Source organism: Pollachius pollachius (assembly GCF_949987615.1).
Source record: "Pollachius pollachius genome assembly, chromosome: 2".
NCBI classification, from domain to species: domain Eukaryota; kingdom Metazoa; phylum Chordata; class Actinopteri; order Gadiformes; family Gadidae; genus Pollachius; species Pollachius pollachius.
This window is the reverse complement of record NC_136935.1, coordinates 22577295-22604067: the sequence shown is the minus strand read 5'-3', so window position 1 is coordinate 22604067 and position 26773 is coordinate 22577295. Positions and strand designations below refer to the sequence as shown.

The window sequence follows — 26773 nt, the reverse complement described above, 5'->3', positions numbered from 1 at the left end:
GTTAAAGATCTTATCGGTTAACCGGTTAACCATGGACATCCCATCACTGTATATATATTTAAATGTATATCATACATTGCATGTTTTTTTTGTGTTATCCCAGTTATTTATTATTTACTTTTTGTCATTTAATATAAATTTGATAGTTCCGGGACGTTGGAGCAATGACCTGGTGTTTTTACACTTCAGTCTGCACTGTGAATTTGAAGTAATGTTCAGTCTTTGAATAAAGATGCGGCAATTACAAATGTTTCTTTTTTATCCGATTCATCGAAAAAATTATCGACCGATTAATCAATTTAAAATAATCGTTAGTTGCAGCCCTAATTCTCTCACACACACTACTATATTATCTTGCATAAACACCTGTACTCTCTCACATACACTACTATACTCTCACATACACTACTATACTCTCTCACATACACTACTATTCTCTCTCACATACACTACTATACTCTTACATACACAACTATACACTCATACATACATGTAAAAGGAGTATAATAGTGTGTGTGTATGAGTATAGTGGTGTGTGAGATTATAATAGTGTGTGTAAGACTAAGTATGAATTTTGTCCCAGGCGGCCGCTCATATGTTTGTGTGTGTATGCGTACATATGTGCGGTTGCGCGTGCTGTGTATGTGTGAGCTGCAGGCTGCTTGGCACATGCGCACTGACCAACTTGAGTAACTTGTGTGACAGGCCCGCTATTATATAGTAGTAAGATATTAATATATACACACAAATGCACACCTAGGTATAAACCTAGGGGTATTGCAGTACACCAGGGAAATAAAGAGAAATAAATCATTGATATTTAAATAGATTGTATCAATTATTTAATCCCCTTCTGTGACATATTTCCCTGGAATTGCACACCATCTGTGTGTGTTGGATATCACCCACACACAATCACACACACTCAAACACACACACACACACTCACACTCACTCACACATACACCATACAGCCTGTAAGACTGCTAGACTGGCTGAAAGGACTCAGGGAGCAGGCTGTTAGGGACACCTGGACACCTGGAACACCTCCAAGGGGCTCAGTCTTAGCACTGCCCACCGGCACAGAGAGACAGACTGACAGAGACAGGAGGACGGACTGACCCCGACACAAAGAGAGACAGAGAGACAGAGACAGAAGGACAGATTGAGTTTGCCACACAGAGAGACAGAAAGACAGATAGAGATGGATGGATGGATAGACGGAGAGAAGGACAGACTGACTGCCAGTCGGACACAGACAGGAAAGACTAAAAAGGAGGCAGGCAGGTAGTTGGACAGACAGACAGACAGACAGATACAGAGGCAGCCAGACATCTGGACATCCAGACAGACAGAGAGACGGACATGCAGGACAAATAGACGGATGGGAGGGAAGACAGACGGGAGCTTTAAGGTGGATGAACAGAAGGACTCACTCTGAGGGAACTTGGGGGGGTTGTCGTTGACGTCTGTGAGGGTGATCTTGACCTCGGTGGTCCCGGAGAGACCCCCCATGTGCCCTGCCATATCCTTGGCCTGGATGACCACGTCGTACTCTTGCCTGGCTTCCCGATCCATGTTGGGCAGCGCCGTGCGGATGATGCCTGTGTCACAGAGGAGAGTAAATGCATGCAAGGTGACAGCCAGCTCGTCGGGTGCAGTCAGGGTGAGGCGTCTTGCTCAGGGACACCTCGACACTCTAGGGGGAGCTTGGGCAGACCCACACAGCTGTACTGGTCCCAGTGGACTCAGTAGGTCACTTTGTGCCATGCTTGGGCAGAACCCACACAGCTGTTCTGGTTCCATGCAGTGAACTCAGTAGATCACCATGTGCCGTGCTGGAGTCCGACCCACACAGCTGAACTGGTCCCATGCAGTGAATCCAGTGGGAGTCTCCCAACGAGTGTCAGCTCTGTTGGCTTCTGCTCCTCCAGTGCTCTACTTGGACTAAGCCATTCTCTCAGTGCTGTTGTCAGCTCTTCCATTAACTTCTGATTTATTAAATAAGAAAGGAACCCTCTTTGTATGTGTTCAAACTCTGGTAAACGTGTGAAGTCTTAATTTTCTTTATTCCGTTCAAAAAGCTCTCTCTCTCTCTCTCTCTCTGTGTCTGTGTCTGTGTGTGTGTGTGTGTGTGTCTCTCTGTCTCTCAAATTCAAATTCAAAAAAAGCTTTATTGGCATGACTATTGTGGTAAACCAAACAGTGTTGCCAAAGCATTACAGTGTTACAATTAGTTTGTATAATAACAAAAGAGAACGTCAGAACAATATGTTCATATAACAACCTATAACAATATAACATACAGATGTACATATGTACACATAGAAATAATAGTAATATTTTCTAAATTAAATGAATGTAAAGAGAAGCTACATTATACACCTTACAGGTTACGAATAATCATTAAAATAAAACAATAAAACAGTGAGGCCTGGTGTAGAATGTCTTTCTCTCATGTTGTGGCAAGCTGAAATAAACTGTCCTGCGAGGATGGAGCTCTCTTTTCTCTCTCCCATTTATATTTTTAGTTGGTCTACATGGGAGTTTATAAAATATGGGTGTTTTTGGCCGAATTTGCTAAGATATATTTCACAGACATTTTTGAATTTGGGGTGAAGGAGAAAGTGCTGGTCGGTCTCTACAGCAGCTTCTTTTTCTCTCTCTCTCTCTCTCTCTCTCTCTCTCTCTCTCTCTCTCTCTCTAAACTGAAGTAAGAGGGAGTCAAGGCTTTCTGCTTTCATCTTATGCCAAGTGTGCTGTGTGTGTTTTATGCACACACGTGTGTGTGAGTGTGTGTGTGTGTGTGCCGATGCCAGAGAGAGGAAGTGAGAGAGAGAGTCTGAGTGTGACAGCATGAAAAGCTTAAAATCTCCAAACCAATTAGAAATGTGAGCTGTGGATTTGAGCCAGTCAAATACCCAACACTGGTTTGATTAGCTAGATTAATACTTCCCCAAATCGTACATTTTCAATCTGTCATTCTTACTGTCTTTCTATGTTTAACTAAGCACTCTAGCCCTGTCTGAACCCTTCTTTAATCATCTGACATTTTATCAGATCTAAATCTGCTTCATTGATCAAGTATGCTTTTGATTCCAGTTTACTCTAACTATACATGCATTAACATTTAAAAATAGCAACAAAAAAGTAATATGAATCTATGAAATTATTTGTGAATTAGAGTTCTTCCAAATGTTGACAGACAGGCAGACAGACGGTGCATGGCGATGTTTTCTCCCCACCTGTCTGTGACTCCACTGAGAAGTACGGCTGTCCCTGCAGGATGCTGTACACCAATCTGGCGCTGTTGCCATAGGTGGGGTCATCAGCGTCCGTGGCAGTCACCTGCATCACCGACGTTCCTGCGAGACACACACACACACACACACACACACACACACACACACACACACACACACACACACACACACACACACACACACTGTGAATTCTGAGAATATGAATGCTGCAAATGCTTTAATGATTTTGGATGGACTCTTCCCAGGTCAATGCTGATTTGGCTTCAATAGGCCTTTATCAGAGAGCTGTAGTACAAAGGTGTAGCTCATAATGCAAATTTTGGGTCGGTAGGCAATGCAATTATTAAAGGCATGAGTTCATTTTGGTCCTAGGATTACACTTTTTGAAGAAGGTCTCAAATAGATACAAACTGGCAGGGAGAGGTGATGAAAAGTCTGGTGCAGCTCTCGTTTTAAACACAATGTCATCATCCCACAGCTACTGACTTCCCCCTTAATATCAGATTTCATTTAAAACTACTTAGACTGCTCTCAGCATGGCTGCCATTTTACATCTGTATTTCCAAAGACTCTTCAAAGACTTAGGTTTAACAAGATTGGTCTTTCACAGTCTTACATTTCTGAGTTCCCGATGATCTGACTGAAACACACACAGGTTAGTCAGATTACAGTTTTCTTAAGCACTCTGGTTCTGTGGTTTGGGATGATGTTACCATGGTGGCAATTAACTGTTCCCCTGTGACCTCTACATTTCACCAGCATACAAGATAGCTGCCTAAAAGCGCGAACGTGTAAACCGATCAATATATGAAAGAGGACATTTGATATTATTCTATTTTTGTGACAGAGAGAGATATTGAGAGAAAGAGATAGAGATGTCATGTCAATCTACCTTTCATAGTGGAGTCTTTACGTTCTGGGTTTGATACCTAACCCGTACATAGTGGAGTCTTTACTTTCTGGGTTTGATACCTATCCCGTACATAGTGGAGTCTTTACGTTCTGGGATTGATACCTAAGGGATATCTGTAGCCATCAGTTAAATACCTAACCTATTCGTGAGCCAACTTAAGTGCTAAATAGAACACATTCACATTTCTTTCATTAATCTAGTGTTCTTTATATAGCAGTACAGTCCTGCGCTTCATGTCAGACTTCTCGTGGTTGAATTTCACTATTGATTAATAATGCATGTAACAGGCTGTTCAGTGGAATAACACTCTGTTCCTGCCGCTTTGTTAGCACGTCACTCAAGTTAGCAATAACAAAAATATGGTATTCAAGCCTCTGTTTTGGATAAAGTCATGATTTCTTTCTGCCTCAATTGAATTTCAAGAGAATACAATGTGAATTGAGTTCAAGCTTATAGAATGACTTGAGCTTGGTGAATTATTTACTATTACAACAACCTCATTTGATACAAATGGAGATATTTGAGTTTATGTAAAACAGTGGAACTCTTTTGCGTATAGTCAACGATATCGAGAATACAATTATTCTTCTTACAAATTACCTATTTAAAATAAAACTAATTATTTCCTTTGAATTGCCAGCAGCGATTCAAACTGAGTCTCATACATGCCATACAAAGTACTGTATGATTCATGTTTTCTTTTCTATAATGTGATCTTGGGCTGCAACTAATAATTATTTTAATAATCGATTAATCGGTTGATTATTTTTTCGATTAATTGATGAATCGGATAAAAAAAGAAACATTTGTAATTGCTGCATCTTTATTCAAAAACTGAACATTACTTCAAATAAACAGTGCAGACTGAAGTGTAAAAACACCAAGTTATTGCTCCAACGTCCCGGAACTATTTAAAGTTATATTAAATGATAAAAAAAATAGAAAACATAACTGGGATAACGCAAGAAAAAGATGCAATTTATGATATACATTTATATATATACAGTATATAAGGGATGTCCATGGTTAACCGGTAAACCGATAAGATCTTTAACCGGTTAAAAATGACAGATGACAGGAGATCGTTAATTTTTATTGATATTGATACCATTTGAGACTCCTTAACGATCCAAGTCTTTACTGATATCATTTTTTTTGTTGAAATATAACTTGTATTATTGCTTTAATTGCTGATAAGATGATCATAGCTCAAGATAGGACGTTAAACAGGTCATAATTCCATCTTTACTATATATTTTATATTGCTGGGAAAACAAGTTTTCGTCGTTTTCTTATTTTTTGTGTTGCATTTGAACACATCAATCATTACTGAGCCGACCTGAACACATCACATTTGACACTGCTACTTTTATTAAGCTAACTAGCTCTATAACCTGCCGATTTGAATGGATTTAAAAACTGGATTACTATTTTTAACTCACGGGACTTTCTACACCGTCCGGTTGTGTGATTACTACCGCTGCTTTGAATGACTGTTGATGCACGCGGTGCCGACTCCGAGCCCGTCTGCACACCGTCTGCAGCAGCAGCAGCTGACAGGGCTTTTGGTTGGACTAGACGGATACTGAGTTGAAGGAGTTTTTTTAACCCAGTGAAGACAGTGAAGGTACACCACTTTTATATAAGCCTACAGCCCGTGCATGAACCATGAACCAACCTGTCGTCGGCTGGCTCTATTAATCGCGCGACTCAACGAATCGATGACCAAATTCGTTGCCAACGCTTTTTGTAATCGATTTTTAGCGATTCGCTGTTGCAGCCCTAATCCGATCCATTATTTACATTTACCTTTGAATACACTTTTATCCGAAGCAACTTACATTAATTACATTTGTACAACAATATATCGCTGTCGGTACAGTAAGGAAGTAAGTGAGTGCAAAGCACTAACAATCGCTAGGTGAACCCATTCCCCCTATACAACAAAGATAGCTAGGATAAGATACTACACAATGCTTACTACTATTTTTAAGTGCCACGACATACAACACACAATAAGTGCGTACATTAAGTGTCTGGATGTACAACTTCCAATAAGTGCATACATTAAGTGCCAGGATGTACAAACATGCAATAAGTGCGTACATTAAGTGCCAGGATGTACAAACACACAATAAGTGATTGAGAGGGGTGGGTGTTTTAGGATAGGAAGGGATGAGAAGGGGTGGTGGGGGGTAAGGGGTGAAGGCTATTTCAACTTAGTAAAGAAATCGAATAGAAAATAAATAACACAATAACAAAAGCTTTGAACGAATCAGATGAATGAAAAAAAATATTATGAGAAATGATAAAAGATCAGATATAAAAAAAGATTGATGTAATTCATGCCATTAATCTGACATTCACCCCCACTCACCCACGTTGGACATCTCAGGCACCCTGGCGAAGTAGGGCCTGTGCAGGAACTCTGGGGGGTTGTCATTTATGTCCTGCACCTTAACGATGAACTCAGAGGGCGGCTCCAGCGGCTTGTTGGTATCCCGGTCCACGGCCTGGGCGGTCAGCGTGTACTGGGCCTGCTCCTCTCGGTCCAACGTCTTGGTGGCGTGGATGTTGCCCGTCTTGTCGTCGATGACGAAGATGGTTCCGGCGCCCTCCCCCGACAGGATGTACTTGCACCTGCCCTTGCCCGAGTCCACGTCAGAGTGAAGCTGAAGATACAGATGCATTTTGATTGTATTAAAAATAATCATATTACTTTAACTGATTCAACTTTTTGTGCATAGGCAATGTAGATGGAGCTTTCCATGCCAATAAAGAGCCCCATGAGAGTTGGTTCTTGGGAAAGACGTTGGACAAGAGAAGAAGGAATTGATCTAGTAGAATCCTTCCAGGTCATCGCTCGCTTTTTACTATAGCATCCATGCCGTGACAGCTGATATGCTGAAGGTTGAAATCTCCCCCTCTGCCCTCTCAGCTAAGAGCTTCCCGGACAGGGTTGTGTTGAAATGTATATGAGGCTAAATGCTCCAAAAATATGCTTTGGCTCGGATGCTGCAGAGCGATAATATTGCATTGGGTTCCGTTCTGTTCTCAGTATTTTGCAATGGTTTTGTTGTTAGATTGAATACAGACTGACAGTAAAGTGACAGCAAAATTCCAATGAATTACGGGATTAAATATCTAGTTGCCATCCTTGGAAAGCCTGTTAGCGATGAAATATAATGTTTTGTAGACATCATTTGTGGTTTGCTATGAGAGGTTGAACCCTGGCACCATGAGTGATGCTCTGGTTTGTTTTGGTCAACACAACCAATCATTTCAAACCTTCATGTTGCCTCTCCCCATATCTCTCTCTCTCTCTCTGGCTCTGTCTCTCTCAATGTGTGTGTGTCTCTCTCTTTTTCTGGCTCAGTCTCTTTGTCTGTCTGTGTCTCTCTCTCTCTGTGTCTCTCTCACTGTGTCTCTATCTCTCTGTCTGTCTGTCTGTCTGTCTGTCTGTCTGTCTGTCTGTCTGTCTGTCTGTCTGTCTGTCTGTCTGTCTGTCTGTCTCTCTCTCTCTCTCTCTCTCTCTCTTGGGTTCTCTCTCTGTCTCTCTCTTGGGCTCTCTCTTGGGCTCTCTCTGTCTATCTCTCCTTTCTTCCTTCCTCTCCTTTCCAAACCCTCCCTTGTTTTCGGACAAAATATCACACTCACACTTTCTGTCCCTATCTCTCCGGCTCTGTGTTCCTCTCTCTCTCTCTCTCTCTCTCTCTCTCTCTCTCTCTCTCTCTCTTTGGATCTCTCACCTTGTTCTAAAGTAATGAGGTATCACCCTGCTGATTCCTACTGCTGGAAGAGCATGAGGCCTCACACTGACTACATCGAGTATCAAATGAAATAAAAACAAAATCAACATGGATTCAAAATCGGATTGGGTAAAAATCAACACACATACACACGCACGCACACACACGCCCACGCAGACACAAACACACAGATGATAGACGTACTCTGCCCACGAGCACGGGGTCGGGTCCGGTGTACTCCTCGATGACGAAGAACTGGTTCCACACCCAGCCTCTCTTGGAGCGGTGCAGCACCTGGCCCTCCTTCCCGGCTCGCTCCCGGTGTCTGTGGAGGGACGGATGACCTGCAAGAACAGCAGGACCGTCAGTACCAGCAGGACTGTCAGTACCAGCAGGACCATCAGTACCAGCAGGACCAGCAGAACCATCAGTACCAGGAGGACCCTCAGTACCAGGACTCACATCATTAGACTAACATCTGCTTCATTCAGCACCAGCAAGACCATCAGCAGCAGGATTCACATCAACATCTGGTCATCAGTAACAGGACTCACACCAACATACCATGAAGTTCTGGTTCATTCACGTTTTTACTCCTTTTCTTTGTTACCATTGTGAAATAGTTAACGGGAGCAATACACGATATTACAAGTAATCATTCACATGTTTAGACATTTAAATGTATTACAGCATGTCGCAATTCTAGTCTTTTTGACACCTTATCTGAAATGATATTCTGTATTCAGCAGCAAACAACTTCAGCCCCTCCCCTCCTCCATGCCTGGGAGATAAGGGGGAGGAGCTGTGTATTCAGCCTGTAGCATTAAACCAGATATGCTGTGTGAGTTGGGGCTTTAAAAAAAGTGCTGAATACTGATTGGTCGACGTCCTGCTGAGTCATCCAGCTGACAGTGGACAGGTTATGCCAGAATGGACCAGATTAGGCAGGAAATCTGGGCCAATCTGGCAAAACTGGACCTTGACAATAGGTCACCATGGAGCCTTGCTGCAACCATTTTGAAGACTGATGGGTGTTTGGGACGTGGTCTGGGCAAATTGACTGTGATTATATGTTTAATGGTCCTCTCCTGGGTGTTCAGTGTCTGGACCTACCCGCCGTGTGTCTGTGCTTGTGTCCTCTCCTCTCCATATGGCCGTCCACACTCCTGGCCCCCGCCGCGCCGCAGTACAGCATGGACACGCCAACTAACACCAGCACCGCCCTAAGCAGCCGCAGGTCCGTCTCCTCTCGTCTGGTCGGCATGGTTACCATCCTGTCACCAGCCTCCGTGCCGTACAGCCGCTCCTCCTCCCTGACCTCCCCGTCACTGGCCCGTTGATGACTCTTCTCTGTCTTTACTCTGCGGTGGGGTTAGCGGGGTGAGGGCTGCGGTCTCCACTCATCCCCAGGTTCCTCTTCTGCTTCAAAGCCTGAAGAAGAAGAAAGAAAACTGTTAGTAAGACCCCACAGTGTAAGAGCCATATTTAGTCAATATCTAGTTAGCATGTCTATAATTATTGTTTTGTATTATATATGATTATTATGAAGATTGCATATTAGCATGGGCCCATAAGGCTTCCGTAGAGCCATGACGTCAGCAGTATTGACTGCACATCCACGGATGTGTTTCATCCGTGGGAATCAAAGAGCTAGAAGACTACGTAGCAACACAGTTTATTGACCCTTATGATGCCTTTGTTTGTATTGTTCCCTTTTTACAAGTAAAAGATCAAACTAACTCAGGAGACTCAGGCATATTGCTTCTTTAGTCTTACCGAGTGTTGTGATGAAAATTGGAAAGACAATGCTACAAACAGAACAGTACACGTGTTTGTTTTGGTCCAGTTTGTGTACAGGGAACAACTGCTTAAAGACAACCGCGGGGGGTTTTAAATGTCATGTTGATTAGACCACTTCACTAATTGACCAGAGCCACAGAGAGACGGAGACGTGAATTTAATTAGGTCTGATTTAATTGGACGTGTATTGGCTGGAATGGAGCCGGTCGGTGGGGCTGTACACCGATTCTGACGTCAAAAACACAATAAGACACTTAAAAAAATGTGATTCTCTCCTCCATTAAGGATCACCATTCTGAAGATAAGCAAGGAAATAATGTCTATAATTATTGGTTACAGAGTGGGGTCTTGTTGTTTAGTATCAGTACTATTCAGCCTGGGAATTGGTCATGTATATTATGAATCCTGTGGTAACAGAGGTAATAAAGGTCACCATACAGTTGACTTTGAGGGTGATTTTGTTTCTTTACAACATGTAGTGGCTGTGATTACAGTGTGTTAAACATCAAGGTACATGCGTTGGTTCATGTGGTTAAACTAAAAAGTCGTCTATAATGAGGAGTTTGACTCGCTCCACTCAGATGAGCCCAAATCCCTCAAGGCTAATTGGCTCCTGATCAACACATGACCAGCCAACCAGGAAGTGATGACAGCTAATCCCATACTGTTTTATCATTTGGCTTATTATAAGACATGTGGTTGGGTGTGTAGGTGTTTTTAGTGTTTGTGTGTGTGTGTGTGTGTGTGTGTGTGTGTGTGTGTGTGTGTGTGTGTGTGTGAATGTTGGGTACATTGTTTTTAATTGAGGTGTAAGCTTTTCACACATAGGGCCCTATCTTGCATCCGGCGCAATTGACTTAATCACTGGCGCATGTGTCGTTGCTAGTTTGCAACTGGCGCAGAGCGTTCTTTTCCCTCCTGCGCCACGCGTCGGTAAATAAGGGAATGATCTTGTGCCCCAAGGGGCAGTTTGGCGAAAGGAGGAGGCGTGTTCTGGCGCAAACGTTCCCTGGTGCTATTTTGCAGTTTCAGAAACCACTTGCACCATAAACCAGGAAATACCTGGTTTAAAGTCAGTGGCGCGTTGTTCAGATGCTATTTTAAGGGCGCATGCATAATGTTGCTTGTGCACCCCGCGCATACACTTTGCTTCTCTCATCTACCTTGCCACACATTCTTGGTAAATAATTTGGGAAAGAACAGCTGATACAGCGGTAATAAATTTTACTTTTAAATCAATGCATCTGTCAGTTGACAAAAGGGGCTTTTGTCAAATTGTTTTGTTGTTAGGTTAAGTGGGGTTAACGGGTTTGGGGTCTTTATTGGTTGTGTGTTAATTGTGTGTTGTTCCATTGTTGTGTGATGTGTAGTGTGATCGGGACCATTAGTGAGAGTGTTGTGTGTGTTGGTCAGGTGTCCCGTGTTTCTGTTATGTTCGGGGTCGTTTATAAAGGCAATCCGTAGTCGTGCGGTGTATGGGGCACGGAACTGCATAATTGGTTCAACCTGGGCTCCCGTCTCGTCCTTCCCGTGCTGCTCGCCACAGTATATTAACGGGGGGACACATGCATATTAGGAACACAAGTCGATAACGATAATGTACACAATACTGATAAGAAACGATGTTTATAATGTATTTTGTATATCATTAAATAGAACCACAGTTACCGCATATCATGTTATATCATATAAGTTTTCTTTGCCAAAATTTATTGGAGGACTCAGTATTTCTGAAGTTGTGGAAGAAAACCTTTTTCCATGTGTGAATTAGGCTGTATTATTTGGCCATAAACTGAGCCATTTGAAGTTTGAAATTCATGTGCATCTGTCTCATCGGAGACTGCAGACACGCTGTCAAAATATCAACTCGTCAGATTCAAATGCGCTCATTGCTGTTAAAGGGGATGGGAGATGGCACTCTCATTGGTTTATTGCACGTTACGCCCAAACCACACCTACGGGTAATTAGGCTACTTCAGACCAACCCTTTTTAGATTTGCGCCGGGCGCAAGAGTCATTTTTTGCGCCGGTAAGCTAGCGACATCGGATAGAACCGCCCACAAAGCTACTTGCGCTTGGTGCTTCTCACTTGCGTTTCAGACCGTTAAAATAGGGCCCATAGACTCATACTTATCTGTCAGTCCATCTTAACTTGTTTTTACATTTTTACTGTTAAAATATTTAATAACAAAGACAAAAATCCAATATCTTTAAACTGTTATTAGGTGAGTGCTGCATGCAGCGCTCAACTATTGTTCTTCATAAGTTTTATTCTTTCTTTCTTTCTTACTTATTCTCTACAAACTTTGGGACCTATCTCCTTCCTCAATTTTTCACCTAGAGACTCCATTCAAACTTTTATATATTCAGAATAGCTTGGAATCGCGCGCTTCTTTCAGATTTTTTAAGATATTCTACTTTATAATATTATCTTTTTTTTTCATGGGAGTCAATTGGAGGACAGCAGAGCCGTCTTAAACAGCAGAACTGTTTAAGACGTAACTAAATCAATTTTCCACCGTTTGCCATCGTTCAAACCATTTAACAAATCTACACACTTGTATCTTTAATAATATCCAAGAGAACACATATACACACATGCACATACTCACATACACTAAAACACACACACAAACACACACACACACACACACACACACACACACACACACACACAAAGAATGACAGAGAGGAGTAATGGCTCATCTGGGCTAGGATGCCTTTGGCCAGACAGTTTCCTGTGTCTGGATGCATGACTCAAGTGTCAGATTAGAATAGTGTGTGTTTCTATGTGTGTGTTTCTATGTGTGTCCCTGACTAAACTGTCCCTAAGCCTGAAGCTCTGTTTTCCACTAGTCAAGTGTTGGAGTGTGATTAACTGGCTAATATTAGAGAGTTTTTTTGAGCCAGTGACTGAGGGGTGTGTAAGTGTCTGCATGTGTGTGTTTGTATGTGTGCATGCTTATGAGTGTGATGGTTGATTTGTGTCAGTTGGTTGTATATGTGTGTGTGTGTGTGTGTATGTTTGGGAAATGGAATGTGTGTGTGTGTGTGTGCATGTGTGTGTGTGCGCATTTGTCTGTATGCATGTGAGCATGCGTTTGTGTGTGTATGTGCATGAATGTGTGTGCATGCATGTTGTGATAGATTCATCAATGTTGCGTTGTCTAGGGTTGGATGGATAGACTTTGGATTGCTTGATGATGGATAAATTGTTGATGGTTGGATATAAAAAGATATATAGATAGATAGATAGATAGATAGATAGATAGATAGATGATACAAATATATGATGTAAGGATGATAGATACATACATTCAGGCAGGATGGGTAGACTGAATGGATGATGGATAGATGTTGGATGGCTGGATGATAGATTAAGTCTGATAGATTATTGATGGATAGACAGCTCTCTGACTCACAATTTAGAGGCTGTGCTCTCATGCTCCCTGAGCAGGGCGGGCATGGAGGTCATGTTATGTCAGGGTCAGGCTTGACACAGCATTTTGGTGACACAGCACAATCTGTGGCCACTCACCTTCATCCCAAATAACAGATTGAATTACCTGCTGAAATACGAACTGCAGTGCAAAACACTGCATCATCCCCCTGCTGTCATCTGACCACAGAAAACCTCCTGCTGACAAGGTCAGAGTGGCTCATCACCGCGTCCCCGAGCACCCACAAAACCTCCAGCCCCACTGAGCACCCACAGAACCTCCAGCCTCCCTGAGAGCACCCACAGAACCTTCAGCCTCCCTGAGCACCCACATAACTTCCAGCCTCGCTGAGCACCCTTAGAACCTTCACCCCACAGAACCTCTAGCCCACTGGTGCCCACCTCCTCCCCCTGCTCTGCCCTGCTCCCCACTCCTCTCAGTCCCATAAAGCAGGTGATGGAAGGAAGGCAGAAGTTCTCAGATGATAACAGATAAAGTAGGATGGACAGTGACAGAGACACTGGGTGGACAGACAGACAGAGACAGAGGGAGAGTGAGTGTATTAAAGCGTAGGGGAGTCTTGTTTCATTGGTGGCCTCGCTGCGGTCTGTTAAAAGCTTACAAAATCAGAACCTGGCTGAAAACAGAAACCAGCATTCTGCTCACACCACGAAACCCCAAGCTGAATCGCCTTTCAACTAGAGGACTAAAAGCACTGTGTGTGTGTGTGTGCGTGTGCGTGTGCGTGTGTGTGTGTGTGTATGTGTGTGTGTGCGTGTGCGTGTGTGAGAGTGTGTGTGTTTGGGTGTGTTTGTATCATATGTAAACTATAACAATAATAATAATAATACATTTGATTTAGAGGCGCCTTGTAAGTCACCCAAATCACCTTCCAAATTATGAGTATAAAATCTTAGACATCTTTAAAAAAATTAAATTAATTAAATAAAATAAAACATGTGCATACTGTCCAGTTATAAAGTGTATGCCAGTTTGAACAGGTGAGTTTTGAGTTGTGACTTGAAAGTTTTGATGGTGTCTGACTGTCTTATATGTGGGGGGAGGGAGTTCCACAGCCTGGGCACCCATGCTACTAAGGTGTGATGTGAGGATGGTTAGTGGTACAGCAGAGGTTGAGCGGAGGGAGCGGGAGGGAGTGTATTCGTGAATGAGGTCGCACAGGTAAGTGTAGGGTAGGTTGTTTAGAGCTTTGTAGGTGAGTAGGTTTTTGTAGTGGGTACGGTATTGTACAGGGAGCCAGTGAAGTGGGATGAGAACAGGGGTGATGTGGTCAGCTGATTTGGTGCGGGTAATGATCCGGGCGGCCAAGTTCTGAATGATTTGCAGTCTGTTGATGAGTTTGGTGGGGAGACCAGTGAGGAGGGCATTGCAGTTGTCGATGTGTGATGTGACAAATGAGTGAACCAGGATTTCGGTGCTGGATTGGGTCAGTGATGGGCGGAGTCTGGAGATGTTGCGGAGGTGGACGAATGCAGTCCAGGTGATGTTTCGAATATGGGGTGCAAATGAGAGGGTGTTGTCCAGAATGACGCCGAGGCTCTTGACCTGGGAGGAGAAGGGTACAGGGAATCAGTTGACGATGATGGGTGGAGCTGGGGTGTGTTGTGATTTGGTGAAGGTGGATTTGGAGCCGATGAGCAGGGCCTTGGTTTTATTGCCGTTTAGTTTGAGGAAGTTCCTGCTCATCCAGCTCCGTATGTCGTCAAGGCAGGTGATGAGGGAGATGGGAGGGATAGAAGCAGTGGGTTTGGAGGAGATGTAGACCTGTGTATCATCGGCGTAGCAGTGAAAATGGACCCCATGGTGACGGAGGATTGTGCCCAGGGGGAGGAGGTAAATGGTGAAGAGAAGTGGATCCAAGACTGACCCCTGGGGGACACCCAGTGAAACACCCAAACACTGAGACTTAGTTGTGCAACTAAGGTTCCTTAGTTGCACAAATTGTTGACGGTCAGTGAAGTATGATGTGAATCAGGAGAGTGCAGCACCAGTGATCCCAATGCCAGCCAGGCGCAGAGGGTGGGAGATGGTGTCAAATGCTGCGCTGAGGTTGAGGAGAATGAGAATGGTGAGTAGTCCAGAGTCAGCTGCATGGAGATTGTTTGTGTCGAGGTGGGACTGTAATTGTGCGGCGACCACCCTTTCAAGTGTTTTGGAGATGAAGGGGAGGTTGGAGATGGGCCGATAGTAGTTTACATTGACATTTAGGGCATTTAGCAGACGCTTTTATCCAAAGCGACTTACAATAAGTGCATTTGTTACAATAAGAACATTTGTCATAAGAAGTGAAACAATATATCGCTGTCGGTACAGTAAAGATGTTCATAGAACCAAGTGCAAGTATTACAATCGCTAGGCTAACCCATTCCCCGTGTAAAGCAATGATAGCAGCTACTGTAGATGCTACACAATTAAGTACCTTGAATAAGTGCAGTGTACAAGTGCCAGGACGTACAACATTCAATGGTGGCTGTGCATTGGTTTCTATGCAGAGTCGAGGTGAACTCTGAACAGGTGAGTTTTGAGTCTTTTGTGGAAGCTGGTGAGCGACTCTGCGATCCTGACATCGGTAGGGAGCTCGTTCCACCACTGAGGTCCCAAAACAGAGAAAAGTTGTGACTTCGCTGATCGACCTTTGCTTGCTCTTAGCGATGGCGGTACCAGACGTCCAGCTGAGGTAGTTGAGCGTAGGGATCGAGCTGGGGTGTGTGGCTTTACTAATGCTTGGAGGTAGGCAGGGGCAGTTCCATCGACTGCCTTGTATGCCAGTACCATCATCTTGAATCTGATGCGAGCTATTACAGGGAGCCAGTGGAGGTCTCGGAAGAGGGGGGTTACATGTGAGAACTTTGGTAGGTTGAACACGAGGCGCGCTGCCGCATTCTGGATGCGCTGCAAGGGTTTAATCGCAGAGGCAGGGAGTCCAGCCAGGAGCGAGTTGCAGTAACCTGGTGCTGACCCAGGTCAGCTGGGTCAGCACCAGGTTTTTTCAGGATGGATGTGAAGGCAGCCAGTTTGAGAGTGGGGGGTACAGTACCAGTAGTGAGGGAGGAGTTAATTATGTTGGGGATCATTGGGGAAATAGACGGCAGACATGCTTTGACAAGGGAGGTTGGAAGAGGATCGAGCTGACAGGTGGTGGTTTTGGCTTTATGGATGAGTTCCGCGATGGTGTGTTCTGCTACTGGGCTGAAGTCAAAGAGGTTGATGAGAGCTGATGTGAGGTTGGCCGATGGTGATCATCCAGGGTGGATCGTTTAAGGGGGTGCAAGAGGACGCCAGTTGTTGGTAAATGGTGTTGATTTTAGAGCTGAAGAAGTCCAAGAAGGCAGTGCACTGAAAAGTCTGGAGGGAGGGTTTTAGGAGGCTGAAGTAAGTGGCTTGCTTTTGAGAATAGGAATCTATTGTTTCCTGAAACAGTGTTGATAATGTTGGAGTAGTATGAAGTTTTGGCAGTGGTGAGGGCGTTCTTGTAGTGGTGGAGGTGGTCTAAGTACATTTGGCTGTATACAGTGAGTCCAGTCTTTTTGTAGAGTCGCTTCAGTTTAGGGCCTGTGAGTTTTACAGTTAGACATTCAAAAGAGGAGTGATGGGGGACTGTGACAACAGTGACTTTGATGTGATCACGGTGGAGGAGAGCAAGGCCACCGCCCCCGCCCCCCCCTCCCAGTAGCACAGGGTTTACTAATAAAAGAAAAGCCCGTTGGGACAGCCTCATTAAGATGGGAGAAGTCATTTGGTTGTTGCCAGGTCTCAGTGAGGCAGAGAATGTCTAGGTTGTGGTCAACAATAAAGTTAGCCTTATTACTAAGGGATCTGTTGTTCAACAGGCCGAGTTTCAGACAGGTGAGCGGAGTGTAAAGGGTTGCATTGAGCAGGGGGGACAGTACACTGTGATTGACAGGATTGACTGGACGGGAAGTGCGAGGAGGGGGGCGGGTCCCAGTGGACCAGAAGGAGCGGATGTTTGTGTGGCTGTTGTTTTGAGTGTACTGAAAGTTCAGACCAGAGCCTCGGTGGATGTACCTTGGTCGTTTGAGGATGTAGTGAAATGCAAGCTGAGGTGGGGGGGTCTTTGAGAAGATCCGGAGGCGTAACATCTCCCTTACCAAGTAACGAAGCAGCAGAGATGCAGTCAAACATAGCGCAATCCAAAGGAACAAGTTAAAAATACCCAATGTGAAATCGGCAGAGGCGTAATCCAGCGGTAGTTGATCCAGGTGATTATGTTGAAGCCACAGAGCTCGCGCAGCGGAGGCAGCTGAAGTGGAGCGTGCTGGTTGTAGCTTCGCTGGTGACGGGGAAGCCAGTTAGACGGCGCCGGGGATTAGCAGCAGGCTAGCCGGCCGGCAGGTAAACACTGTCGGGTAGCGGTGTAGCAGGGAGGCGGCGTCCTCCGCGTTGACAGCAGTCCGCCGGCACCGGTAAGCGCCTAGGAGAGAAGGCAGGGTGGCAGCGGACCGGACCGGTCCGAACGGGTGTGCTTCGTGGGGCACACCAGCGCAGGCTATGCAGCCACAGAGTGCGGAGAGGAGCCACCGGAGTCTCAACAGGTGAGCCCTGTACCAGCGAAGCTAGCTTTTGGCTAACGAGTGGTGAGGCAGTGGCAGCAGACAGGCAGAGACTAAACTGCTGTTTCGGTGTCGCAACGTGTTAGATCGAGCAAGCCGAATCTAGCAGGTGGGTTTGAGGTCCAACATTCATAAAAGACAAACTTCAAATAGCGAGAAATAGGGAAAACAGCGGGGGAGGCGCGGCAACGCAGCGGTCCCTATGCTTAACAAAGGTCTTTAGTTAGTCTACTTAGCTAAAAAAGTTATTGATGATTAGTGTGTTAACATGTATGCACGTGTTTGTGTGAGTGACTGAATGTGTATTTGTGTGATTAGGTTTGTGATTGTGTGTGTGTGTGAGAGGTTGAGAATCCCTATTACTAATTATAAAATGCCACTCAAATCCCAGTTGAAAGTATGGGCCACCTAACTTATAATGTGTTTGCATGGTCAAATACTTAGGAATAAGGAAGAGAAAATAGGCAACACAAAACTATTTGTAACATAATTGTGGTGCAATGATTTCTATTGAATTAAGCTTAATAGCATGTGATTAGTCAAGGCATTGTTCAACCGAGTAAGAACGGCTTCTGCTCAAAATACCACTAAATAATGCCAATCATTCTGTTTACTTGAGTCATTGTCTGCTTGAATCCTCAATCACAATACATGGTTATTTTCCACAATATACGCACAAAGTACCTCAGACTAAACGGACAATTCAATTGAATACATTGAAATGGTTTCCAATTTTCTCAAGTGTCCTCAAATCATAAAGGTGTTTATGATTTGTTACGGACAAAAGAGATTGTAAACAATATTAAAGTATATTGTTGTGCATTGAGTTTTAAGAATTGTGAGAAAGGAAAGGTTAGACAAAACCGAAATGTACAACACAAGTTTTCATTCGATGTACCTTTCTCGCAGACTCACACTGAATGTTTGAATGAATGTACGGACCTTGTATGTTATTATGTCTCCTATGAGGACATTCTAACAGTGGAAACCCAACTCTGAAAGTCCTTTTAAATGCTCCACTCTCCACTCTCCGTTCTTCATCTTTTTGTCATTGTGTTACCCTCCCACAATCCTCTCTCTACTCCTCTTCCAGTAAAATTACACGGTTATTTCCCTTGAAATACAAAATCACTTGTAATGCTTGCTCTTTCCAGTTGTATGCAATTGTAGCCTGAGGAATCAAAAATACTATTATGTCGGCTAAACAATGTCCTTCTCTGTATTTATGCATAGACACATGACCAAAGACACACACACACATTCGCACACACTCTCACACTCACACAAACACACACACCCATACACACACACACATACACATACACACCACACACCACACAGATACACACACACAGACACACACACACACACACATACACACACACATTCACACTCACACATTTGTAATGACAATTAAGGGCGGCTGCAGTTGCGCAGAATTTGAAAAAGTCTAGCAGGAGGAGAATAGATTAAATAAGATGCACACTTTGAACAATTTCAGTTTGAAAAAGGGCAAGAGGAAAGATTACAGTGGCAGTTTACATTTCCATACAAACACAACATTTTGGGGATTTCCATTAGTGATAAAAATACAAATCTGACACTGTATGTGTGTGTGTTTGTGTGTGTGTGTGTGTCTGTGTGATTGTGTCTGTGTGTGTGTGTGTGTGTGTGTGTGTGTGTGTTGTTTTAGTTTATAGCCCCATAGGGACCGAGAGTGGAAAGACAGAGATGAAGTGACTGTGTTTCTGTAGTTATGTGTTTAAGAGCATGTGGGCTAGTGTGTGTTTGTGTGTGTCAGTGTGTGTGTGTGTCTGTCGTTTTGTGTATAAGAGCATTTGGGCTAGTGTGTGTGTTTGTGTGTGTGTGAGGGGGGGGAAAGGAAACACTGGTGTCTGGAATTGATTTGAGGCAAAGGGAAAAATAGAATAGTTGCAATGGTTAAAAGAGCACGGAGCAAGTGACCACAAGGATATCACATCTAGAAGAAAGCAAGAAGCGAGAGAGAGAGAGAGAGAGAGAGAGAGAGAGAGAGAGAGGTGGGTCTGGGAATATAAAGCAAAGGGACAGGGGGCGGCAATCAAGGAGACCACAGAACATTTTTAAATTCTTCTTCCAGTTAAATCTAAACTCCAGCTGTGCTGTATGGACACATGTATTCACAAACATTAAAGCTCTGCCTCAGCTCTCTGCCTCAGCTCTCTGCCTCCGCTCTCTGTTCAGTCGTGAGCGAGCTGGACTCAGACTTTAGCCCACCTTTAGCTTGCTTTCATTAGCAGACCAACATGGTTGAATGAATGAATGAATGCATTTTTTATTGGTCGTAACCAAAGGGTAGGGGCAGAAGCTTCAGCTTATATCACCCCCCCCCCCATTTTTAAAAGCAACAAACAAATGTCATACATACAGTGTGTTTGCATATACATGCATACACTTACCTACATATATACATGCATACACGTCTACATATACCAAAAAGGGTCAATGCTTATATCTAGTATATTTCCACCAGAAGATGGAAAATATCCTGAGCACCCCTCTCACCGAGTTCTCAGAATTTCTTCCGACGGAGGGGGGGGGGGGGGGGGGAGGAACGGATCAACCCGGACAGTTTGCAACCGCCCAGCTGCAGGATGACATCCTGAAGCACGCCTGAAGTCACGTCCTCGCCCACGACGGCAAAACGAGGGAGTCGGTGAGTTGCTTGCCACACCCTCACTTCAGCACCGGGGGGGGTCTGCTGTATCAGGTAGTAGAGAGGGGGGGGATGGTGACCGAGCAACTGGTGGTACCCTGACCTTACATCAGCAAAGTACTGTTTATGGCACACTCCCATCTGTTAGGAGCTGACTTAGGCATGGACAAAACCAGGGAACGGATTTTAGACCGTTTTTATTGGCCCGGGGTGAAAAAAGACGTTGTTCAGTACTGTCAGACATGCCCCGACTGCCAGCGTACTGCCCCGAGACCCCCGGTTCGTAACCCTTTGATACCCATGCCCATTATTGAAGTACCGTTTGACCGGATAGCTCTGGACATTGTCGGGCCTCTCCCGAAGACCAGCTGGGGACATAAGTACCTTTTAGTATTAGTGGACTACGCTCCCAGGTATCCGGAAGCCCTTCCACTCCGCGCCGCCACCGCCAAGGGGTACTGGCAGGTGCCACTCACCGGAACTGCTCGGGAGAAAACAGCATTTGCGACCCCGGGGGGGCTATACCAATATACGGTCCTCCCCCTCTGCACCCACCAATGTTCCAGAGGATGATGGACCAGCTCCTTCGGCCTCACCAGGCGTACGCAGCCGCCTATATAGAGGAAATTATTATCCACAGCGCCAGCTGGGATGTCCACCTCCGACAGCTGCGGGTGTTTCCGGCGGAGTTGAGGAGGGCCGGACTCACAGCCAACCCCGCCAAATGCCACCTGGGTCTGGAAGAGAGGTCATACCTGGGGTACCAAGTAGGACAGGGGAACATCCGACCCCAGGAGAGCAAGGTCGCTGCCATCCGGGGCTGGCCCTGCCCCACCTCCAAAATACTGGTGAAATCATTTCTTGGTCTGGTAGGGTTCTACCAGAGGTTTATCCCCAGCTTTGCCACTCTGGCCAGCCCCCTGAATTATCTGACCCGGAAGGCCCTGCCAGACCGGGTAACGTGGTCGGAGGCAGCAGAGAGAGCATCTGGTACCCTTAGGCGAGCCCTCTGCTCAGAGTTCGTCCTGATAACCCCTGATTTCTCTCTGCCCCTAATAGTCCACACCGACGCCTCCGAAGTCGGATTGGGAGCGGTTCTCTCACAGGTCCCGGCGGGAGAGGGCCACCCAGTATCCTACATTAGGAAACTCCTCTCCAATGAGAAGAACTACTCCACCGTGGAGAAGGAGGCCCTGGCCATCAAATGGGTCCTAGACAAGTTTCGATAATACCTCCTGGGCCGGGAGTTCATGCTCGTCACCGACCACGCACCACTCAAGTGGATGGCCAGTGCGAAGGACACTAATGCACGGGTGACGAGGTGGTTCCTAACCCTCCAGGATTTTAGATTTCAGGTGGACCACAGATCGGGCAGGGAACACGCCTTGTCTGTTACAGTAACAATACCAACACTGACGCTTTGTCTCGCCGAGATGCTTGTCTCTGGTCGGTCAGAGACAACCTGAGGCTTCAACCAGCAGTGGACGAGTGTGGCAACCCGGTCCCAAACCCTCGGGCCCGAGGGAGTGGTGGTGGATAGTCTATACTGCCGACATCCACCCGTCGGAGTCAGAGAGCGTCAAATGCGTCATACTAATCGGCGCAATGGAGAACACCTGCAGCCGAGGACGAGGAAGACGAGGTACCCTTTAAAAGGCTGTTTCATGTTCTCGTAGGGGAAAGAACGGGGAGCACGAGAACCAGGGAACCGCCAGGACCCGATACGGGCAGGCCGACAAGTGGGTCTAGCGGACCTTTCCCCAGCGTTCCCGAGGGAGCCCGCACGCAAGGACTACGCTCGCCGACAAGGAACGCCCCGCCAGCACAGCAGTTCAGACGGGAGCGACCTCCCTCTCCAGGTACAAGACCGGCCCGGCCTGAGACAATTCGCAGTGACTTTTCCATGGCTCATGGAGCAATTACTATTATTTCCGTTTATCCCGCGTTGGGCACCGACCCACGGGTTTTTCTGTTATTCATTAAATAAATGCCTCTTTTGGCTTTGAACGGACCTGGGCGTTTGGTAATTCCTGAGAACTAGAGACAATCCTTGGGCCGGGTCGCCACAATATATGTATGATATATATATATATATACATATATATATATACATATATTGTGGGTCGCCACAATATATATATACATATATATATATATATATATGTTTTGTTGTTCTTTGAGTAAACTCCAATTCATAGCCAAGGTCCAGGTAATAGTTGTATCTTCTGCATTACTCTGGAGCAGCGAGTAGGGACTAAGATCAGCAGGGGGCCGGTTCACCTCAGTCACAGTGCTTGTTAAATGAACCAAAACAATGCAGAACAATTATTTGTTTTATTGGCCCTGCAAACCACAAAATTCACCACAGACAAAACAAAAAGACAGATGGAAGGATGGAAGTAAGGAAGAAAAGATTGAAGGATGGAAGTAGGGAAGGAAAGCAGAACATGTGTTCGGCCATGTGTGATCATACGGAACTGAGCCTAGCAAGGCTGTTCCATCCTGATTGAATACAGAGTAGAGATATTAAAATATGAGATGAGACAGCTAGAGGAACGGAGGAATGTGAAAGCAAGCTGAGGCTCTTCTTTATCTCCTCTTCTCCCTGAAGGAGCTATTCCTTAAGGGTTTACATCTGTGGTTTTAATATCCCCTCCATCCTCTGTCTGTCCCTCCATTCCTTCACCCTTTCTCTTATCCCTTTTCTCTTTCTCCTTCATCCCCCACTCCCCCCTCTCCCTTGCTCTCATACAATTATCGGCTTTCAAATCTCTTCATGTTTCCTCTGTCTCTTCTTCCTCTCCGCCCCCTTCATCGCCTCCCTCTACCTACCGGCCACTCCCTCCCTCCCCTCTCCTCCCTCTTCCTCTCACCTCCTCTTCCTCCTCTCTCCTCCCTCATCTTCCTCCCCCCTCCTCTTCCTCTCCTCCCTCCTCTTCCCTCTTCTTCGTCTCCTCTCCTCCCTCCTCTTCCTCCCCTTTGCTCCTCTTCTTCATCTCCTCTCCTCCCTCCTCTTCCTCCCCTCTCCCCCGTCTTCTTCTCCTCTCCTCCATCCTCTTCCTCTCCACTCCCCATCCTCTTCCTCCTGCCTCCTCATTCTCTCCTCTTCCCTCCTCTTCCTCTCCTCTCTTCCCTCTTCTTCTTCTCCTCTCCTCCCTCCTCTTCCTCTCCTCTCCTCTCTCCTCTTGCTCTCCTCTCCTTGTCAAAGGTTTCTGGTCTTCCTGAGGTCATCTCTCAGTGAGGGAATTTAGGTGCTTCCTTCCTTCCTCCCTTCCTTCCTTCCTTCCTTCCTTCCTTCCTTCCTTCCTTCCTTCCTTCCTTCTGTCCTTCTATCCTTATCTCCTCTGTCTCTCTTGCCTCCCTTTCCTAATCCGTTAATTCCAAGATTAAACAAAAGCCACGATGCTAAACCACACGTGGAAGTGGAAATGCCACTGGTCAAAACAACATACAAAACCTTTAAGTCATCTGGACAGATCCTTTTGCTATCAACGCTGTCAGGCACATGATGGTGATAATTTCACCAAGTTTATGTGGTAAGCCATAACGTTCCAACCATGAACAACATTAACCCTAGTTTTGAAATCAAACTCATCCCACATACATATGCACTTGATATTCGTGTTGTTTCACTGCATTTACACAAAATAAATTTGCAATCTAAAGACAATTAACAATCAAAGGTAATGTTGGCCTCTAATTGTCACCTGAATATTTGTTATTCTACATTGTTCTGGAGTTAAAAATCTTGCCAATGTTATGGTTGCATGAAAATTCTTTAAACTATTTGGTGTAAACACAAATCATAGTAATGTGATCAAAAAGTTTCATTCTGGGTGAAGTTTGCTTGTTGAGTGTATCTTTATAAAAACTTCTGTATAAATACATATTGTAAAGCTTTTATAAATCTCACCACTGCGGTTATTTTCTATGAAACAAACTTATTTATAATATAAACATATTCCTCTTTTACTTAATCTATTATTTTTCCTGCTGGCAGGAGGCATTCATTATTCACACGATAAGCAAAAAAATAACAATGGTTTCAAAGAGAACATTTCAATTATGCATCAGAAATAATATTTTTTTTCTGGTTACATAAATCAACATATTATTTAGCAAATCTTCCATTAATACAAATTAAGGCCCCATTCATCTCCCAATGTGTTTTCATAGAGAGAGTCAGAGAGACAGACAGACAGCCAGACAGAGAGAGAGAGAGAGAGAGAGAGAGAGAGACAAAGAGATACACGTATCTCTTTCTTATTGAGTGTTAAGAAGTGGACACAGTTTTCCTAACTGCACGCAGGTGTTTGTGTATGTGTAATTATTATGTTATTACTACTATGCGTACCCATGATTCAAAACAGAGCATGTGGGATATGGAAAGAATTTACAGCTGCAATCCCTCTACTTTAGCAAACTCCACACACACACAAACACACACACAGCATACAGTAACAATACCAATCTGTTATGTTGATCCACAAGGCCGAAAGGAAAGAAAAGTAATCTACAGAAGGGAGGCGATGGAGAGAATACGGAGCGATTGGGAGAGGAAAAAATAAAGGAGAAAGAAGGAAAGCGAGAGAGAGAGAGAGAGAGAGAGAGATAGAAAGAGAAAGTGAGCTGACACAGCCTGAGGCTGGCTCAGATAAGCGCTTTTGTTCCTTTACTGTCTGCTTTTCAACAGAGCTAAAGACCCACTGCCGCACACACACACACACACACACACACACACACACACACACACTCACAGGCAGACACACACACACACACACACACACACACACACACACACACACACACACACACACACACTCACACACATACAAAAGCTGCTCTGTCAATTACCCTGCCACTACGTTGTCACGGTAACAGAAGAGGTCATCAGCTATCTGACTTGTGGAAATCCAGGAACGAATGGAAAAAAAACTATTTTGTTATTGGTTGGTGATTGGCTAAGGGCTGAAGAGGTCATAAGGTTAAACAGCTTGTCGTTAAACACGGTAGCTAAATCCATCTGACGGCAGAAGCGAGAGAGCGTCACGGCTGCATACAAGAGGAGGGATGTCCACGGGTATAAGAGGTCCGTGATGATGTCATCATCACACACGCGCGCACACACACACAGCCACACACGCACACAAACATGCACGTGCGTGCACACACCGCACATCAAGACAAAGGCAGCGACACACTCGCCCAGGTCAGACGTTATGTTTTTAAACGTAACGGCTCCGCCAGCGACACACGCAGGTAAGAACACACACGCACGCGCACACACTGCAGCAACACTCGCCCAGGTAAGAAGTTATGTTTTTAAACATAACGGCTCCGCCATCGACCCACGCGCAGGTAAGAACACACATGTACACGCACACACCGCATTGACACTCGCCCAGGTAAGACGTTATGTTTTTAAACATAACGACTCCGCAGTCGACAAACTCTCCCAGGTAAGACGTTCTGTCTATAGAAATTGCGATAAAAGAAGGGAAGAGACAAGCAACGGCAGGTCGTTCATTTTGTCATATAAAAAACGTTAAATTCAAACAGCGCCGAGCGGCATATCAACAAAAAAGGCAGCGATCTCTTAGCAGACAGCGTCCCTATAACACACCTAGAACGAAAACATGTCAATAACACAGTACGGTGAATTATGTCTATAGAGTCCAGCCCAAGACTACACTTTGTTGCTCAAATGTAATATTACTCCCCTCCTTGAGCCTCCCGAAATGTCTTTACACTTTGTTGCTCAAACTTAATATTACCCTCCTCCTTGAGCCTCCTGAAATGTCTTGCGATATTGATATCCCCCCTCCCCACTGCGGACTGTTTTAGTTGTTTTATTTTTCTTATGTTTTGTGTGTATGCTATGTGTGACTGTATGCTACTGCTGTCTGTCTTGGCCAGGACACTGGAAGAGATGTTTAATCTCAATGATGATTATTATTTTCAACTAACCAAAAGTAGTTGCCTTGCATTTTAAAATTTCAATGCACTTTCCAGCCCTGAATAACAGTACAAGCTATTTAATAATTTATTTGCATGCATAGTATACTACACTTTCGATTGAACAATTACCCCTGTTACCATAAATTGACTAATTTTATAATGTAATCAAATGCTCAAACACTAGCTGCTTTCAGACACACGTGTAAGTCCTGATATTCTCCTGATGGGCCGTATGTGTGAACAACATATCCTGACATTTGTACCCTGAAAATCTCCTGAATCATTCTACCCCTGAGGTAGTATTTTCTTTGTAGAAAATGTTAATTACCTTACATGTGAATGAGGAGTAGAAAGTCTATATTT

General features: G+C 44.8%; 1 protein-coding gene across 2 annotated transcripts in view; it reads right to left on the bottom strand.

Annotated features, from left to right (window-relative positions):
- The window catches only part of cdh11 (cadherin 11, type 2, OB-cadherin (osteoblast)), a 122611-nt gene that overhangs the window by 38915 nt on the left and 56923 nt on the right, over window positions 1-26773 (bottom strand). For both annotated transcript variants that reach the window (XM_079758771.1, XM_079758772.1), the window contains exons 2-6: window positions 9039-9356; window positions 8130-8269; window positions 6554-6848; window positions 3246-3365; window positions 1437-1604 (exon numbers count right to left, since the gene is read on the bottom strand). In XM_079758771.1, coding sequence (XP_079614897.1) covers window positions 1437-1604; window positions 3246-3365; window positions 6554-6848; window positions 8130-8269; window positions 9039-9198 — 883 coding nt within the window. In that variant the 5' untranslated portion in view covers window positions 9199-9356. The remainder of the gene's footprint in view (window positions 1-1436; window positions 1605-3245; window positions 3366-6553; window positions 6849-8129; window positions 8270-9038; window positions 9357-26773) is intronic.